The 20,215-nt window shown below is 33.8% G+C and overlaps 1 protein-coding gene and 1 long non-coding RNA gene across 47 annotated transcripts in view; one reads left to right on the forward strand and one right to left on the reverse strand.

Moving 5' to 3' along the window:
* Positions 1-20,215, forward strand: part of LOC145296067 (tyrosine-protein phosphatase Lar-like) — a 1,305,806-nt gene that overhangs the window by 969,408 nt on the left and 316,183 nt on the right. For all 46 annotated transcript variants that reach the window (XM_080142138.1, XM_080142152.1, XM_080142158.1 and 43 more), the window contains one exon: positions 11,792-11,902. In XM_080142138.1, coding sequence (XP_079998264.1) covers positions 11,792-11,902 — 111 coding nt within the window. The remainder of the gene's footprint in view (positions 1-11,791; positions 11,903-20,215) is intronic.
* The window catches only part of LOC145296073 (uncharacterized), a 132,141-nt gene that overhangs the window by 89,254 nt on the left and 22,672 nt on the right, over positions 1-20,215 (reverse strand). The window lies entirely within an intron of this gene.

Genomic DNA, 20,215 nt, shown 5'->3' on the forward strand with positions numbered 1-20,215 from the left:
GATCATTATTGAAAAAATGCCTCCATTTTAAATATATTCTTAACCGGTTTAATCATTTTTTGAAAGAAACTGAACAGATATACATTTTCTTCCTTTTATTTGTATACTCTTTTTTTTTTTTTTACAAAGGAGTCGTCTCTTATCAAGGCCCATAGAATACTTGAGGATAATGGTTGATGAGTGTACATTAGTCATTGGGACAATAACTTAATAATCATTAGTTGTAAAAATTTGGTAAATTAAGGGGACAACTTATCAAGAACTTGTTTACATTAGACTTGAAAACAACCATATTGGAAAGCAGGAAAATGTAACAGAGTTCCACAGGTAGAGGCAGTTCTAAGAAAGAAGCTTTGTTCATGGAATCCACGTTTAGGTTTAGGCACAGATAAAGAGTTGGGGAAATTATTGATAGTAGTTTTAGCTAAACGAGTATTTTTCATGAAAGTTTGGCAAGGGGAGACTATAAGTTTGGAGCTCAGATGGAATTGTTATCATATTGAGGTTTATTTTCACAATGTTTTGGTCAAACTTGAGAATTTTTCTCTCTGGCTCCTAAAATTCATGCTAGAATTGTGCTCAAGGACGTGTGATGATGTGAATAATGTACTTGGTAAAGTTCAGCTGTAAATGTTACACTTTTCAAAGGTTGAAAGTTCAATACTTTGTGCAGGCGGCACTCAAAATACAATTGAAAATTACTTTGGACTTCTACCCAATCATGGCTGATGGAATGAGAACATGATACATCCATGGATTAAGTAAATGGTTCAGTTCGAAATTCCATGCAGATTTCAGAGTTTGCCAGAAAGATGTTTTATGAAATATTTGTAGTTGTTGCTATTGCTATTGCTACTAAGGTCATTATTGGAAAAATTGCGTCCATTTTAAATATATTCTTAGCAGGTTTAATTATTTTTTGAAAGAAACTGAAGTGACATTTTCTTCCTATTATTTGTATACCTCGGACTAATGTTATCATATTGAGTTTTATTTTCACAACGGTTCAGTCTAACCTCTGATCTTCTTCAGATGTATCCTGTCAAACTTGGGAATCTGTATTTAATCCGGGGGGGGGGGGGGGTAGTATGCTTTCGATCCATCCTCTCGTTCCATAGGCCATGACTAGATAGAAGTCCTAAGTAATTTGTAATTGTATTTTGATTGTCACCTGCACTGAGGATTGAACCATCAAACTCCAGAAGAGTGTAACTTACAATAAATTTTACCAAGTACTTTATCCACTACGCGATGGATCCTTGCACAAGGACCCAAGTAAGTTACACTCTTCTCTGTTTTGGTGCAGTTTTGTTTTATTTATTTAGTTTTTTTTCTATGATTTACCTAAATTAGGAGGTCGGGCATCGTCAGTGGCCCTTGCTGATTAAAATTTAAAGGTATAGTTTTCTGAAATTAGCTAACTGCACATTTCTCTTCAGCAGCACTTAATGTGTTGACTCAATTTGTGCTGAGCTATTCTGGTTTCTGCCCTTTTAAAATCACCAGAAGAAAGAAAGATAGCAAATCACATAATGTATTTGAGAAACTCAAGTTGAGCAGATAGTTGTTTGAGACAAAGGAAATTTGGTAACCTGTATCTCGGAACTGACACAGCTCTTTGGATTTTGAGGTTGATGAGGTTACTTAGATAAGATAAGCACACTTTATTTTTGAAATCTGCATTTCAGGCAGTGTTGCTCAGAGTACTCTTCTTAATTTGACAGAGTACAAATCGACTTTGAAATCTAGTGGTAGGTGATCTATTTTATTCTCTACAGCCCGTTTTTCACAGAAGAGACTTAACTGTGATCTTCTGTTTGTGTACTTTCACTGTACAGGTCATAATCATCTACTTGTTGTCTGCTCTGTTATATGTTTGTGTTTATAATATTAAAGAAGTTTAGATCAACATGGAAAATAGTCTTTATGCTTAATTTTTTTTTTTTTAATATCTTGTAATAAAAGTATATTTAAATGGTACCTTCGGTTTCAAACTGGTGTGGGTGGTGCAAAATACAATAAAATCTGGAGTTAAATTTGAAAAAAAAAAAGTGCTGAGTAATCACCCTTGGAGGAGAAACCTCTTCTTGGTTCCGTTTCAACTTGTTTTATACCTGGCTAGGCATATCGATGTAGGACCTAGTTAGTTGTTAAAGTCGTCTCTTTACCATGTTTTTTTACCTTTTCTATTGCCTCAAAGTTCATTCTGTCCACTTGTCATCTGTATGTTTCGAAACGTTACCTGCCCACCTATGCTTAACCATTCATATGATAGCGATAATGTCATGTACTGCAGTTTGCTGTCTGATCCAGATGTTTCTTTTTCTATCATGTAAATTGATACTGATCATAATGCATTCACTTTTGCATTATGCAATTCTTAGCTTTTCTATTATTTAGTGCTCAGTTTTTGTTACCATGTGTCAAGCATGATGTACCCATTGAACACCTCTCCTTTATATAATAGTAGCTGGGAGACCCGACGTTGCCCGGGATTGAATGATGACCAACGAATAGTTCACACTCCTATATTTTTATTGTCACCAAATCCGTGAAAGGCAGAATCAAAATATTTATTTATAGGCTTGGAAAATAAAACTTATCTTTTTAATTTCTTAGATTTTTTGACAATTATCTTTTGCCGGAAATCAGATAATTATGTATGAGGATGGAATATTAAAATGTATCAAATACAACCTGGCAATGCCGGGTACTTCTGCTAGTTTATTATAAGCAGAAATATCATAGGTATTAAATGTAACAATAAATTACTTTAAAAAAAAAAAGTTAAAAAAAAAAGCGGAAAGATATGTGCCTGCGATTATAATGTTTTTTTTCTAAACAGTTCACTTCTTGTAAGTAAAAAAAAAAAAAAAGATACTCGAACTGAGATTGAAACCAAAACCTAAAGACAGTAAATCAAGTTTAAAAAGTGTTTTCAAACCAATTTATACTTAACATAAGGAAGTTATCATGTTTCACGACCAGGCATGTGCAGTCGTGAAAGAGTTGAAAACAGATAAAAATCTGATCACCCCTACATACCAATTTTTCAATTTTCACCCCTTAGCAGCCTTTTTTCCCCAGATGAAAACCAATTAAAAAGTTTTCCATGTGTCTGAATACTCTATATACCAAATCTAAAAAGAAATAAGTTTATTTAACATTAGTAGCTGAACCGTGTTAGCATACACAACGCTGAGTCAAACACAAAATCGAGTACACTCAACATCGTCTTACCATGAACACTTAACCTGTGAACTTGGAGTATGGGAAATTCCAATATACACAAAACAAAATCACTAAAAAAACAAAAAAACCCTAAGGGAAAGGATAATGAGTAAACGTTGAATAAAATGATGGTTAAAATTATTACAAACTTGCCAGGATTCGAACCTGGAATCTTCTGATCCGTAGTCAGACGCGTTATCTATTATGCCACAAGTCCTGTCTGTATGCTGAAAGATGCTACCGCAACTGTATATAGACAGTGCTAAATTCCGTTCACATGGGCAGATAACTTTTTCAATAAATCTACAAAATTATTTTGGGCTTTTTGTGTGACTCGACGTTGTTCGTTACAAGCCATATATAGATAAGGACAATCTGGGGATTCACCTTTCAGGGGGAAAAAAGAATTTTTTAATTCAGTGCATTCGTTCAAAAGTTTTATTGGTATATAGGCACACACACATAATCAAATAAACATTTAGAATTTTATTAATAGTATAGATAGCCGATATTACCACTCACCTAACAGAACTATGGTAAAAATACTATGAAAGAAAAAAAAAAATTGAACAATTTATCTCAAAATTCAGACAGAACTCTATCTTTACCTACTTCATTAAAATAAAAGAAACAGAAATAGGAGGTGCTTTCAATAAGTTTCCAGGCTTTTGTCGTATGATTATTTTTATTGATAGTACACACACCAAACTCTAGTCCCCTTTGAAGTAATCTCCTCTGGCTGCAACTCTCTTAAAACATCTTTCAACATAGTTCCTTCTTGACTGTCTGTCCAGTGGGAACCCAGTGTATGTAGATTATGCCGGAGCTGTCAAAAAAAAGAGTTCATCATAAATTTCTGGGTGGATTTGCTCTGTCTGGCCATCTTGGGTCTAGGAGAGCCAGCATGCTTCCACTGGGTACTTTGTTTCTTGGTCTCTGGGTCATACCAGTAGATCCAGCTTTTATCGCAGGTCACCAAAGCATCAAGAACTGCGGGATCTGAATTAATCAGTTCGACCATCTCCCTGCTGTCATGACAACGTTTTTCTGTCTGATCTTCTCTAAGCACCCTTGAGACAAACTTTGCACAAATCTTCTGCATCTTCAATTCCTCGTGAATAATTGTGCGTACAGTTCTCACACTGAAATCAAACTGTGCACTTATGGTCTCTATAAACACACAATAATTTTTATCCATGAAATTCTTTATTTGGCCAATCAACTCTGGTGTTCTGATTTCTCTACTTCTCCCACACCTCTCATCATCCTTCACAGACGACCTGCTTTTCTTGAATCTCTTATGCTACTCAAAAACATGCTCAATTCATGCAAGATGGCCCTAAAGCAGTCTGAAGTATTCCATACATTTCTGTTGCATTTTTACCAAGTTTAAAACAGAATTTTATTGCATATCGTTCTTCTGAAGTGTCCTCATATCCAGATTGCATTTTTGAAATTCTCCGGCTGTGACAATTAGGCTTTAGTAGTGTGTATTCCAATTCCCGCTTTAACTGTTCATTTGAACTTGAAATTATAAAAATTGGTCAGTCATCTCATAAGATGTATAGAAATAACATACAGAATTTTCAAGGGTGTACGACAATTTAAAATGCCTGTACAAAAAGTTTGGAAGCTTATTGAAGGCACCTCATAGGTATCTTTGAAAACAGCATATAAATATTCACTTGGTATATTTGCTTTTTATTTATTGCCTGCCAAACAGGAACCATTCATTTTGATTCGCAATCAACACGTGAGATATGTGTGCACTGATATCGCAGTATCTTTATGTATATTGAAATACATTTAGCCATCAATCATGGTCAGAAATTCTCATGCGATGTAATATCCTGTTTGCTTAACTTTAAGACTTGCATTCTGTAGGAAAAAATTGTAGCATGGATGATTAGCACGCGTGTCATTTGTTTAAGAATAGAAAGAGAAAAAGTCTTAAACTCGAAACCTGACTGACACGAGACAAAAACGTGTCTTGTGCCAATTGAAATGCAGTCGGGTTTGACAATATAAAAAGCCAGCATTTCTTCAGTTGATGACGATTTATTTTTTCTCGGCTCGACATCGGTACGGTGTACTTTGGCATCTGGTGTCAGTTGAAGAAAGCTTGTTTGCAATAACTTCGAAAAAAGAACAGGACAGATTTTTGTTACGTGTGCTTTGATGCGGTGAACTTGGTGATCTGAAAATCATTTTTTTTTTTTGTTTAACTTAAACATTCAAAACTTAGACTTTCCAGGTACTAAACCTGTTTATTGGAGTCGAGGATGTTTCGTTTGGCAAAACATTCTTTTCAGCTGGCATTTCTGTCAATGTTTTCTGCTCAGATTGCCAAGAATCTGTACCATGTTTCTTTTTGTCTGTCTATCCATTCTGCTTTTTCTCAGGAACTACCGAGCCGATTTTGGTGAAATTTTGTATGGACATTTACTATGATAAGGTGCATCGAACTAAGTATTGTAGTATCCGTTTGATACACAGTTAAGGATTAGTAGGGTTTAGTATTTAATACAAAAATGAGCACAAAGTGTACCATATTCAGTTATCAATTTTGTATAAAGCACTCAACAGGCTATAACTTTTTCCTACTTTTAACAGGCTAAAAAGTCTAGTGTGTACATGTGTGTGTGTGTGTATATATATACTAGCTGGCAGCCCGGCATTGCTCAGTCATACAATATGATCTAAAATGATATTCAGAATGCGTATGAATTATTATAGAATCAGTCTTCTATTGATTATTATATATTATGAGGAATAATTTGCCTGGTGGATTAATTCGCAAAAAAAAAATTTTTTAAATAAAAATAATAATAATGATAACGTCATTCGTCCAATTCCTTCTGTGTTTGTTTACAATATCATGTCAGCTGATATTTGGGCTTAATGATGAATGCTCTGGAAACCTCACTGCTGATTAATGTTCAGTTTTAAAATATGCAAACGAAGAAATGATTTGCAGCGATTTTAAATGGTGCCTATTCTTTTATTGTAAATTGAACTCATTAATAAGAAAAAATTAAAATAAAATGTTGAGGCACACACGGGCTTGAACAGGGGATCTTCCGATCTGTAGTCGATGTCTACCACTAAGCTATATCTACAGGTTATAATAAATCTGTTTTTAAGAAAAATGATTTCCTAAGATTTTATTATCTCCTCTGACTGGTGTAACGCAAAATATTCCCCTGTAAAAATTATTCTTTTAAGAATAAGAGAGAAAAGCTATTATTAAAATCAGGTATTTTTGATTTTCAATACTTACTGGCTGAATTTCTGTACAAAACATATCTAAGAACACTGCCAGACATATAAATTAGCTTTGTGTAAAATTTACAAAAGATAGGTTCAGCTATTTCGGAACCTATGAGGAACTTACACGCACAAAATGACTTCTATATAATAGTAAAGATATAAAATAATTATGTTATTAATAAGTAAATCCTTAACAAAGCAAAACTTATCAAGATAAAAAAAAGAAGCTCAACACTATCAAGAGGAGCAGAAAACAATAATATTAAATGAAAGATGAGGAATAAAAGTTAGATGTGTAAGTTTGTTATATCATCAGAACAATAAGGAAAATTTAAGAAAAAAAAAACCTTTTTAGGCCATGGCATTTCGAAGCTAGATGCTTCTCATCAGAAGAGGAGAAAGGCCAGAATTATACAAAATGCAAATATATATACATAAAAAAAAACTGGCTTAATGACAATCAGAAATGAAATAAGAATGAAGGACTAGGATAAAATGATAGATAGTAATTAAAGGTAGGTAATAAATATAAAAGTAAATCGGAAGTGTTGTATATATGTAGGCAATGTTGAAAAAATGTGTTACATGATAAGGGCTGTCCCCTTTTCATGTAAGTATAAAAATAGAGAGATTACTTAAAATGAAAATAAAATGAGAGAAAGCAGAAATCGAACCTTGGATATAAGTTTTAAAGAACAATAGGTTTAAATGGAATGTCCAGTAAATTGTTAATTCTGATTAAATAAATAATAAATAAACTATTCAATTGTTAGAAAGAATGTGGATAATAAAAATGGGTTAAATAAATTAGATATGTAGGTTGAATTCCTTTGTAAAAACATCAAAGAAAAAATAGGTTATTGGGAAATCATAATGTCGGAAACGTGCAAAGTCGCGCATGATGAAACATATGAATTTTGCTCACGAGGCCGGACATGCATGGATTTCTCAATATAGGAAGTGAGAGTTAGTTAGTTAGAGAGACAGTCAGTGAGAAACTCAGAGAGGGTCTGGGAATTCGAACGTCTAGGAAGTGAGACGGTCACTTTGAAACTAAAATGTGAAGCTTTGAATTCTTGGTGAGAAAACCACGGCTGGTCGTGAAGAAATAAACCCATCATGTGTTTTGATAAAAGCTCGTCTTTGTGTTTGTGATTCTTACAAAAAGGTAAAGTGAATTGTTATTATATATCTGTGTTATAAAATGTCGTGACATACACATCTCATATCCACAATGTGAATCTACATCTCATATCTACACTAAGACTGTCTGAACACTATCTCCTCACTCTAAGAGCTTCACATAGCAACACATCTATTAACCTAAGAGTTTCTTCTTCAACACATCTAAGAATGAACATATATATAATATATTAATCGTCATAAAACGAACAATCTCTCTCACAACATCCCTCTCTAGAACTCTTACAACAACATCTCTCTCAACAGCATCACTTGTAATAAGACTCTCTCTCAACGACAAACTCTCAATAAGACTCTAAGACTTTGCTTTTAATAAAAGACTCTCTAAGCATCACTTATGATAAGACACTCTCAATGAAACAGCTCTATATAATAAATATAGGTCGCTATGAAATAATTGGGATCATTAAAGAGGAGCCAATAATAAAAGAAGAAAGGAAAAATAAGGAAGATAGAAAAGATAGTGGAGAAAGAAGGGGGGGAGATAGAAACAGTAAATAGGGGATATGGAAATACATGTATAAATAAATAAAAAAAATAGATAAAAATATCTATCAAAAATTTTTTAAATAAAACGATCTGAAATTGAGGAAAATCAGATTAGAAAAATATTCCAGAAGGTGTTGAAAATAAGTTCAAAAATAAAATAAAATGATACAAGTTCCAGTGAAGTCATTAGTTTAAGGTTCCAAGCTGAAGAATATGGTAACTGTTTACAAATCCAACAAGGTAAAAATTTGTGGAGAATAAAGTCTTAGTACAATCCTTGTAAATCCAGAAAGTATCAGTACATTATTATTATTATTATTATTGCAAAATCCTCAGAACATCAGTATAATCATATGAATTGATGTAAAAATGGAAATATTTAGGTAGGAATTTTCAAAGGATGGGAAGATTAGTGAAATTCCAAGAATATGTGGGTTACGATCTCATCAAGGTAAAGATTTATATTGGGATATAAAATTTGGTGTATCGGACAAGCTGCATATATTAGACCACTTCTAGGTTTTTTTCTTAAATTTCCCCTTAACTTGATGATATAAGTTATATATAACTTTTATTCCTCATCATTCATTTAATATTATTGTCATATATATATATATATATATATATATATATATATATATATATATATATATTACTAGCAAAATATTAAAATATTAAATACCTTGTTAAACTTTGTGACATTCTATGGAGGTCAGGTGCGAACGAACACCCCATAATTTTATTATACCATATTTCTTCAAACTGAAACATAATTATCAAAGTATGCTTACGCAGATAGATATGAAAATAGGTTATGAAAAGGAAGGGTTGTAAAGAGATAGCTTCGAATTTGGGGATATCAAAACCAAAGCAAAATATGATGAAAGTAAAAATAAAATAGATAAACCCTATAATTTATTATACCATACCTGTTCACACTGAAAAACTTATCACAATATTTTGTGGATCTATATTAAAAAAACCTTGTTAAACTTTGTGACATATTTCCATTCTATGGAGGTCAGGCGCGAACGAACACCCCATAATTTTATTATACCATATTTCTTAAAACTGAAACATAATTATCAAAGTATACTTACGCAGATAGATATGAAAAGTCTTTATTAAAATTTGTGCCTATTTCCATTCTATGGAAGCCAGGCGCAAACGAAGACCCCACAATTTTATTATACCATCCCTATTTAAGTTAAAACATACTTATCAAAGTATTATTATGTACATCTATATTAAAAACACTTGTAAACGTTTTTTTTTTAAATTTTTTTATTTCCATACTTTTTGGACCAGGCGCGAACGTAGACCCCACAATTTTAATGAACCACCGTTCTGCCAGATCAAACATACCCATTCCTGTGTCTCGATACATCTTTTATCATTATATGCAATCAGATTTTAAAATAGTCACACACACACACACACACACACACACACACACACAGAGACATTCAGCTTTATATATATATATATATATATATATATATATATATATATATAATCATTAGCAATCACTCGTGATTAGTATGATTGTTCGCCTGTCGGTGAGATTGGGTCTGGTCATTTTTGGGTCCTCAGATGGCTATGGAGGCCGATCCTTGACCCACAGACTTTATTGCAGTGGGGGCATGTGTGAGTGGTCAATTGCATAGTGGATGAGGCGGAAGGAACTATGTTGGTAGTAGATATCTCCTTCCTCTGCTTCCTCCTGTTTTCTGTGGCTCTGTAGAGGTCCTTTTCTGAGTGAGCCGTGCCCTCATGGACCACCCTGCTCCATGTGCCCCTCTGAAGAGCAACATCCTCCCAGCTGGTGAGGCTGAAGTGACACTGTCTCAGGTGGGTTGTTATGTTGTCCTCATATTTTTCTGTCCTCCTTGGGACCGCTTTCCCTCTTTTAGCTGACCGTAGAGCATTTGCTTGGGAAGACGGTTGTCCTATATGCACACACACACACACACACATATATATATATATATATATACAGAAGGTAAAAGGAAAAAAAATAATATAAAGATATACACTGATGCATATAAATTTAGGGCAATTACATCAATTAGGGGTGTAGGATATACATGTTCTTTATATCTAGGTATTTCAAGGCCTAATGCTTCTCATCAGAAGAGGAGTGAAGGCACTAAGTAACATATTAGAAATGTGATGTTTAGCAATAACTGCATTAGGAACAAAATAATGGGGTATGAGGGAAAGAGGAAAAACAGTGGAGGGAACAAAATAGAACTATAGTGATTAAGGTGATATAAAAAATTTCTCTAATTCTTTTTGGCTCCCCCACCATATATATATATATAAGTGATGCTCTTTGTATAAACAAATTGAGCTTAGGTACATTGGACAATGTCACAACATTGTTAATTCACTGCTCGCATAGCAGCAGCCGTATAGCGCAACGTTTAGAAGCTCTGAGTGTCGTTTGGGCGATCGGGTTTCGGTATAGCTGCACTGATGAGCTGTAAAACAGCGAAACAGTACTGTATGTGGATGATATATATATATATATATATAATGTTTAAGATTTAATGGTTGAAAGACCGAATGAGTGCAAAATTGATTTTATTAAAAACTGAATATTTGGCAGATAGCAGCGATCAGGCTGGCTTTGGTGTTGTGGGAGGTCATGTTGGTGATGTTCTCGATGTATGACCAAATGAAGTAGTCCAGCGGGTTTAGGGGAGGAGGTAGCGCCAGTGAGAGAAGGGTACAAAGTCGTTGCACTCCTGAAGCCAAGCCTGGGTTTCTTTGGGCCAGTGCCGAGTCCTGCTGCCACACTCAGGGTCTGTCAGCGGCTACCTGATTGCACTCTCCAACACATCCAGGTACACTTTGGTTTTGACTTTCAAACCGACTTCGGAAATGTGAGGTGGCATGATGTGGTTTTCCCTTGAAACTACACCAAAGACCGTAACCATTGCCAGAAACTTTGTTTTCATCATCCCTGTTATTTGTGACAATCCAGTCATGCGTTTTGAGGGTGTTGGCAATGGTCCTGTTGTCATGACTTGGATCAGTAGAGAGCATGAGTTATACAGCGGCGCATCTCCAATCTCGCTCATTGAACGTTGTGTTACTTTGTTACTTTCAGACATGATAGAAGACTTCTATCACTCTTGGGATTTGTACACAACTGGCCAACAGGTAGATCGTCTGCAAAAAAAAAAAAAAACGGAAGTGGAATCATGTGGTCTTTGTAGGGCAACAATTTTATCATTCTACTCTGTGAAATAACTACTATGAGTAAAGTTTTCTATTTAAGGACTATCCATCTTTGGAACACAATATAACAGGGCTACTTCCCAGTTGACTACAACATGGTGGTTTTTAAATCCAATATCAACAAATTCTTGTAAAGCAGTCACCTGCCCAGTTTCAACCATTGTTACGAATCATTTCAAGCTGTTTTTTCACGGTCCACCAGACAAACTTAACGACTATTATCCTCAAGTGGTCTTTGGGCCTTAATAAATGGGGGACCGATTAGTAAATAAAAAGAAAGATTAAATGTTTTAAAATGTGATACAGTTATTATTTCTGATTCTATTTATGTATCATTTCACTTTTCTTTCAGGAGCCCTCCAGATCGAGCGCAGTCAAGAATCCGACGTTGGCAAATATGAGTGTGTTGCTGAAAATGAAAAAGGAGTTGACTATTCCTATGCTGCAAATCTCTACGTCAAAGGTTGGTAAAAGACTTCCTCCTTCATTATTCGTCCACATCTTCCGATTTAAGTTAGAAATAAAAAGTTTCTTTCTACTTTTCAGTCGGATAAATACGTTTTCATTAAGGAAGTGATGCTGATGAGATGGATAACGATGTAGACTGATGACCTGGATTTGCTAAGTTCGAATTCCGTCGTTTCCAAATCATCTACTTTGACTTATGGATGTTGGCAACCTTCACATGATCCCTGATTTTTTATTTGTTTAGAATTGGGAAAAACTAATGCCAACAAATAAAACCAAGCCAGTCAAAAAAGTCATACGTTGCTTATTCATAGAAAGTTATTTTATTTAGCTAAACAAGTTTAAAGCTATAAATATTGACTTTTTTTTTTTTTTTTTAAACATCTGCATGTAAGTAATACATTTGATTTATCTATGCATTTACGTATCATTAAGCAATCAAATTTATTCAGATGTAACCATGGTCTGCAGTGTACTCGTATAATAACCAAGAATATATTGTTTAATACAGTGATACCTTGCTTGTCGAATGTTTCGGTGATCAAACAAGTTAGTGTTTGAATCAAAAGTTGGAGATTTTTTTTTCTGCGCAGTTGGATAAAATTTCGGAGTATGGACCACCAGCTGCACTTTGAATGTAAGCAAACGGCAGTGTTCCTCAATGGAGCGTATTTCATACTGGTTGTGATACTTTTGAAGTGTAGTGTGACGAACCAACCCCACTCCAACAACATCGCCACACGAGTCTGAAGTTTGCGACGAGAGTTGTATTTTTATAAATACAACAACTTTGCATCATCGCAACCCCTTTGACAGTCTAGATGAACCACACGATTCGATTCGTTCACCCCTTTTTTGCGTTGGATGACAAAGGAGCTTGAGGTTTTTGCAAGATATTTGTCTCTTGTCTTGGAGTAGCCTTTGGGTCTTAATGAGTGGTGACATACAAAAAAAAAGGGTAAAACAAAAAAGACTTTCTTAAAATGCAGATAGATGAAAAATTCTCATTACTTTTTCTCGTACTTTGAATGCCCCTTTATCTCACCCGCATTTTCAAAGCTGCTATCTGCGGGCCGCAAATAGATTTGCAATTGGCCGCAGGTTTCACGTGGCTGCTCTCATACATCATCTGAAATGTGAATATACAGTTCATCACAGAAAAGAGCTTGAAACTCGAGCAGAAAACCATTTATACTCTGCCTTTGAAGGGACTCATTTTCACTGGATTAATATAAAAATAATCATCGACTTGTTGCTTCAATCAAAACTAATTCGGTTTACAATTACTGGACGTTTCTTTTCACTTCTCTTCAAAGAAGTACAAAAAGTTGACAGATTCCAGATATTAATAATCTCAATTACGTATTTTTAACCAATCGAAATACAGATAAGGTGGATTTGCTTAATGTAATGCAGTAACCAGTCATTCTGTATCTCATATATTGTGAGTTCAGTCTTCACTAGTAACCTATGATTTTTAAATTTCTTAAATTCTAAAACTACACGTCAGGCACAGATGGTCTCTTTTAAGGTGAAGATGAGGAAAGTCAGTCTACACTTTGACTTCAATTGGTACGATTAAAAAACAATTTCTTTGGATTAATATGAGGATAATAAGCGACTTGTTACCTCAATCAAAAATAATGCGGTTCACAATCACTAGACGTTTCCTCTCACGTTTTTCTTTTCTCCGTCTTTCTCAATATTTATTTGTATAAAAACAAAGCAGCAGATTTCAGGCATTAATATTCTCAGTTAAGAAACCAATGAGAATCTATATATTAATACCGTAATGCCTGTAACGTACGTATGTACGTGTGTCACAGTTTCCCAATTATAAATTATTTGATCAGGAGATCCTATTTATTAAAAAGGAGGATAGATGGTGATAACGTACTACAAACATCAAATTAGTATATAGATACACTAGTGTGTTATCACCTTTTATCCCCCTTTTTAATAAATAGGATCTCCCAATTACTCCGTGTAAAAAAAAAAATAAATGAATTAAAATAAAAGAAATGATGTCACTTTTGGGCCACACGTTAAACTAAAATATACCTTTTTGGTCTTCTGGCTAGGATCCAAGGGTAGTATCTGTTCTTTCCATATAATGGAAATATATCACATACTCCTGTAAGGATATTGGAGATCAACTGTAATAACCAGATTTATTCTGATAGTACATTAATCAGATTATTTAGATGAATACTTTTACAGTTTTAACAAAAGGGCTACAATAATATAGTGAGGTCTCCATTCATGCTGAACGTCCACACAATGCCCAGCTGCTTATTGAGGTCATGAGTTCAATCCTCACTAATAACTTATGATTTTGAAATTTCTTTATTTCTCAAACTACACACAAGGCAAAGATGGATTTTTTTATGGTAAAGATGAGGAAAGCCAGGGCCACTTCCACTGCTCGATACATATTCAGGATCATCACGTCCGCCTCAGTAACCCTGGCAGAAGTTTTGTTCTCGGAAGTAAAATGTCTTAATTTTTATTCAAATTGAAACTTTCAGTATTAAATAACTAAGAATATATTGTAAAATAGACGCATTAAACATAAGAAATAAATGACTTATAAAAAAATTATCTTGCATGAGTCTTCATCTACGTCATCGGCAAAGTGACTCCTGTATCCTGAAAGAGGATATGTTTTAACTTATGATTAAGAGTTACATTTTTGCTTATGAATATGCGAAAGAAGTTGTTGGAAACTTTAGACATTCCTAATCAGATAAGAAACAGCATCCGTATCTTTCCATCTTGCTCAACTTGATGCAATGGTTTCAGCTGTTTACTCCGACATTCATACTTATATCAATCCTACACTACTATTTTTATTTATCTACTCAGTTTTTTTTTTTTACTTGCTTTCCATTTTCTTTATCTACTCCATATCTAATGCTAGGTACGGAAACACAAAAACCCACACGCAAATGATTTTATACTTTTATACTTTATTATGTTTTTTATTAGGTTTTCGTTTTTGTATATCTGTTCTGAATCTTTCCACACACACACACACACACACACACACACACACACACACACAAATAAACAGACGCACACACATTCCTATATTTATCATCAAACCTTTTTTTCATGACTTCTTTTTATGTATCTTTCCACAAACACACACAAACAGATACAAGCACAAACACACACACATAAACAGAAACACCGAAACACACACGCAAACACAAGCAAACAAACACACACAGCCAAATACAAACAAACACACACAAGCACAAACACACAAACACATACAAACAAACACACAAACACATACAAACACACACAAACACAGAAACAGAAACACACACACAAACACAGAAACGGAAACACACACACAAACATGCACAACCACAAACAAACAAACAAAAACACAAACACACACACACAAAAACACATACACAAAAACACACACACAAACACAAAAACACACGCACAAACACAAACACAAACACACAAGCACATACACAAAAACACAAACACAAAAACACACATACACACACAGACAAATACAAATAAACACACACAAACACACACACACACGTACGTCTAGATGAATCTAGTTTTACTTTTATATAATTTTTTAGCTTAAATCTTTTATGAAATGTTTAGCTCATATTTTATATACGACATAATCACATTGGCATACTGGGTTCCCATTAAATCACCAAAGTTAAGCAACATTGAGCTTGGTCCGTACTAAAATGGGTGACCATTTAGCAATTCCAGGTGCTGTGTTTGCTCTCCACTTAGCATTGTTTCCAGTATTCCTCTTTGCAACTGGACTCAAACTGTGCTGATTCAGGAGAGGTGTGGTTGCGAGTTGTGCAACCCTTTCCTCACAATTACATGCACAGCTACTCTTACAGGAGGATATCTATTGTCTTTTGAGAATGAACAAAGGCAACAAACCCCATATATTGTTGTTTGAACACTCTGGATTGTCTAATGTCTACACCTGAATTGTGTATCTATTAGTTATGAATTTCTTTTATTATCGTCGCAATTGATTGATGGCTGAAGGTAAAGGGTTAGCGAATGAAATCAAAGGTGGCTTTGTGGTTGGGTTTGAATCTCCTGGTTGGCAAAAATTGTCACCTCCTTCACCGATGATTGCATGAGCATGAAGCACTAGTGTCTAGGTTAAAAGAATAATTGTTATTTAATATATATATATATATATATATATATAGGAATAACAGCATAGTTACATTCCACAATCCAAATGCAAAACAGTTTGTCCAGCTGTTAAAATTTCGGTACATTTTTTAGAGATCCATTTTATTATGCAAAAACACAGTTATTATTATGTTAATATTGTCTCTTTTCATGCATATACTCTTCAGAAAAATGAGAAATTCTTTGCTTAGATAGAAAAGAATGCATGACAATATAATGCTGCAAGAAGAAAATGTTTATAGACGAGTCAACATCATGTGTTTTGTTCTGACAGCTATCTTTGTTTATATTGTAAAGATATATAATATAATTATAGGCATAGAATTCATATTACCTGTTGGTTTTATTTATCCGCATGGTGTTTAATTTAACTAACTAATCATTGATTTTTATTTTCATCTGTGAGTTGTAGTGTTTATTAGCTAATGACCATGCTTCACATAGACAAAGGTTTGGCTGACATTTACTTCCTATTCTATTATGTTTTCTATAATGACATATACTGGCCAGTATACTGAGAATAGATCTTTTGATCTGCTTTTTGTAGAGGGTTCCGAAAGTAAACTGAAGGTCCACTTTTGAATCTTCTAGATAATAACGGTCATGGCTCCTTTTAAATGGAGAATATATTTTAGTAGATAGATTTCTTGGATCTTATATGCAGATGTATTTAAGTCAATTTTTCTAAGCTTTGTGAAATATGTTCTTATATATAAAATAGACAGATCTTCCTCTATTCCATTGACCTTAATACCTTTCTTTAAAAAAAGCCACATGCTTAAAACTGTTCAGGCAGTAATTTATCCCAAACATTGATCTGTGTTCTTACAAGCATTAAAAAAAAAACTTTATTCCAATCGATTTCATCGATTTCAATATTTACTCCTAATAAATATTTTATTTTTTAATAAGCATATTTAGAGGGTGGCAGAAGTTTTACCCTCGAGTTGTATATTAAGATTTATTATTTGGATAAGTCTTAATGTTTTATTCATTTTTTTAAAGCTTATTTGATGCTTGTGCAAGTATATCAGATTGTCAAACAAATTCATTTCATGTAAAAACACTATCATGTATATATGTGTCATCGCCAAATACATTTCCAAAATTCCCCAAAATAATCCAGTAGAAGATGTGCTAGAACTACTTTTAACAAAAAAAAACAAAAATCGTAGAGATTAGTGGTCATACATTTTCTATTTTTTCAATGGTGTATTTCAAGGAAAGCAAGGGAGATAAGTTAATATACAGAATTGGTCGCATAACTCTTCCACATTAAAACATACAATAAAACTGGATAATTTGATAAAGTCTATTTTTATTTGTAATTTTTTCTACTGGATCAGCTTTTGTATTTTTTGGAATTTATACTAAGTTCGACATGACAAGCAAGTACATAAGTGTTTTCACCTGAAATGTGTTTATTTGAAATTCCATTATACTGCACAAGTACCGCATATTTATTTAATCAATTTCTGAAATTATTTTTAATCATAAATATTAAATTTATTTTTAATATCTATATCTGATTATGTTTTCTACTCATCTTCAAATGTGATCATTTCTTATGGCGTATGTAATTGTTGTAATCATTGTTTGGGCTGGTCTTAGGAATTATTGGATACTAGAACATATAGCCGGCGTTACCCGGCATTAAATGTAATGTTAAATTCCTTTAAAAAGAAAATGAAGTAAAAAAAAAAAAAAAAAAAGAAACTGAGACATGTGCACACAAGTATTATGTTTTTTCTAAACAGTTCACTTCTTGTAAGTAAAAAAAAAAAAATACTCAAGCTGAGATCGAAACTAAAGCTTAAAGACAGTGAGTCAAATACAATAACCAATAGGTCAGCTTGACACGATCTTTAAAAAGTTTTTCAAATCTACTTATTCTTAACATAAGGAAGCTGTCATGTGAACGATTATTGCATGCACAGTCGTGAAATAGATAAAAATAAAGATAAAAATTCGATGCCCCCCCCCCCATCGAGATCAATTTTTCAATTTTGACCATTAGTAGCCCATTTTTCAGGATGAAAACTGATGAAAAAGTTTTTTTTTACATGTCTGAATATCCTATATACCAAGTTTTAAGTCTGTAGATCAAAAATTTGTTGACTATTTAGGTTGGGTATTTAGGTTAAGAGTTGTCCTCACACAGACACACACACACAGACACACACACACAGACACACACACACAGACACACACAGACACACACACACACACACACACACACACACACACACACACACACACATTCTCACGTTTATAGATATATAGCTTGTTCCATGACTTCCATTTCATTAAAAGTTAAGGTATGTTGTTTGAAAGAGTTATAAATAATAGCTCATAATAAAATGAAAAGTGTACTTATGCAAGAATTAAAATACAGACAACTTTTAACTGAACGAATGGAATTAACTCCCTTTCCCCTCATGCCTTAGGTCTGCACTTAACAAATAAATTTAACTAATTAGAAAATAAAGCATCACCGTATAAACAGGCACTTACGGAGTTGGAGACGATTATGCAAGGGAGATAACTAGCAGCAACTAAGCAAAAATTAGCATTTTTTGCAAGTGATAGTTTGAGACACTAAAATAATCGTTCGACCAATGAAACAATTTCAAGTAAATAAAAGACCTTGTTGCCACAACAAAAACCTTTATATCTGGTATTTTGAACAACGCAATTTTTTTATAAATATTCAAACAATTAATTTCTCCTTTTCCGGCCATGTTTGACATTTTGTCACTGCTTTGACATCACCGACATGTTTCGAACATGTGCTTGTCTAGATACCGGCCACATTTTGAACATGTGCTTGTCGTGTCATGTCTCAAACACCCCTGCTTCTCCAGCCACACAGCCTTTTGTCTCTGCTGTAATGTCACTTCATACAACCGGCTTGGTCATTTGCATATCTTTATGTCTGCTGCTCCCAGTGTCGGTGGCTCTATTACACTAATACAGTTTCTGTACAACTTACTAAGGATATAGATATGGAAAGCATGTGATGTCATCAACAGCAACAACTCACAAAATTATGCCCAAACTGCTTTCACCCTTATTATGGCCATACTGAGTACATTTCCATGACCAGCATTCAGCATATTTCGTCAATAGCAGAAAGAGTCTACTACCTCAAGCGTATTGCCATCTAACACAATCTCTTTGTTTCATTGTTTTTTTTTTATAAATAACTTATAAAATTTTCATGAAAAATAATTTTAATTTTATTTTACTTTTTGTGCCATATCTACCATTACTTTGTCATTTTAAATGACTGCTAATTTCTACTTATATTGACATAATTCATAAACTATGAAGAAAATTGTTAGTTGAATTGACAGTCTCAAATGTATCTTAGTTAGTTGGATAGCTTTTCACTCATGTAAAACCCTAACCCTAACCCCTCATGAAGAACCTAAATCTTAACTCTAACCCTTGTGTAGAACTTTAACCCAAACACCACTTCTCTGAACTCTCAATGCTCTTCTCCCTCGTGTAGAACCCTAACCTTAACCCTAACCACCATGTAAAACCCTAATTTTCACCTGAACCTTCATGTAGAACCACACTAGGTATAAAAATTAGTTGGCATTAATTGGTTGAAACAGTCTAAGGCCAGCCCTGATTGTGATGATTTTTTTTAGCTATAAAAACTCTATCATTTTTAGGCTCTACCTAATAATAACCGCATCAATGGTCAGAAATTCAAACTCTGAAGCCAAATAACTTTGGTCCAAGATTCTTAACTGCTTGACCATCATGACAGCATAAAAATTCTTTTTATTTTTTTGATAGCCTTGTGCAGCTAAAGAGATGTTTAGTTGTTGCTTTAGTATGAGGCTTTTGCCATGTCTTTTCTAAATTCCATGTTTCACGACGTCTCCAGAATGAAAAAAAGTCCATTTTATGGGCACTGTTCCATCAGCATTATTTCAGGGAATGCTTTGAGCCTGCTCGTGGCCTGCCAAACCAGTGGGGCATCCGATCAACTTCCCAATGTTCTGGATATATCCATAAAAGCTTTTCCAGTTGAAACATGTTATTTAGATTAGTAAATGTTCACATTAATTTTTTTAACTTAGATGAAATT

The sequence above is a fragment of the Euprymna scolopes genome, chromosome 16 (genome assembly GCF_053919585.1).
Source record: "Euprymna scolopes isolate OS-2025 chromosome 16, ASM5391958v1, whole genome shotgun sequence".
Taxonomy (NCBI): Eukaryota; Metazoa; Mollusca; class Cephalopoda; order Sepiida; family Sepiolidae; genus Euprymna; species Euprymna scolopes.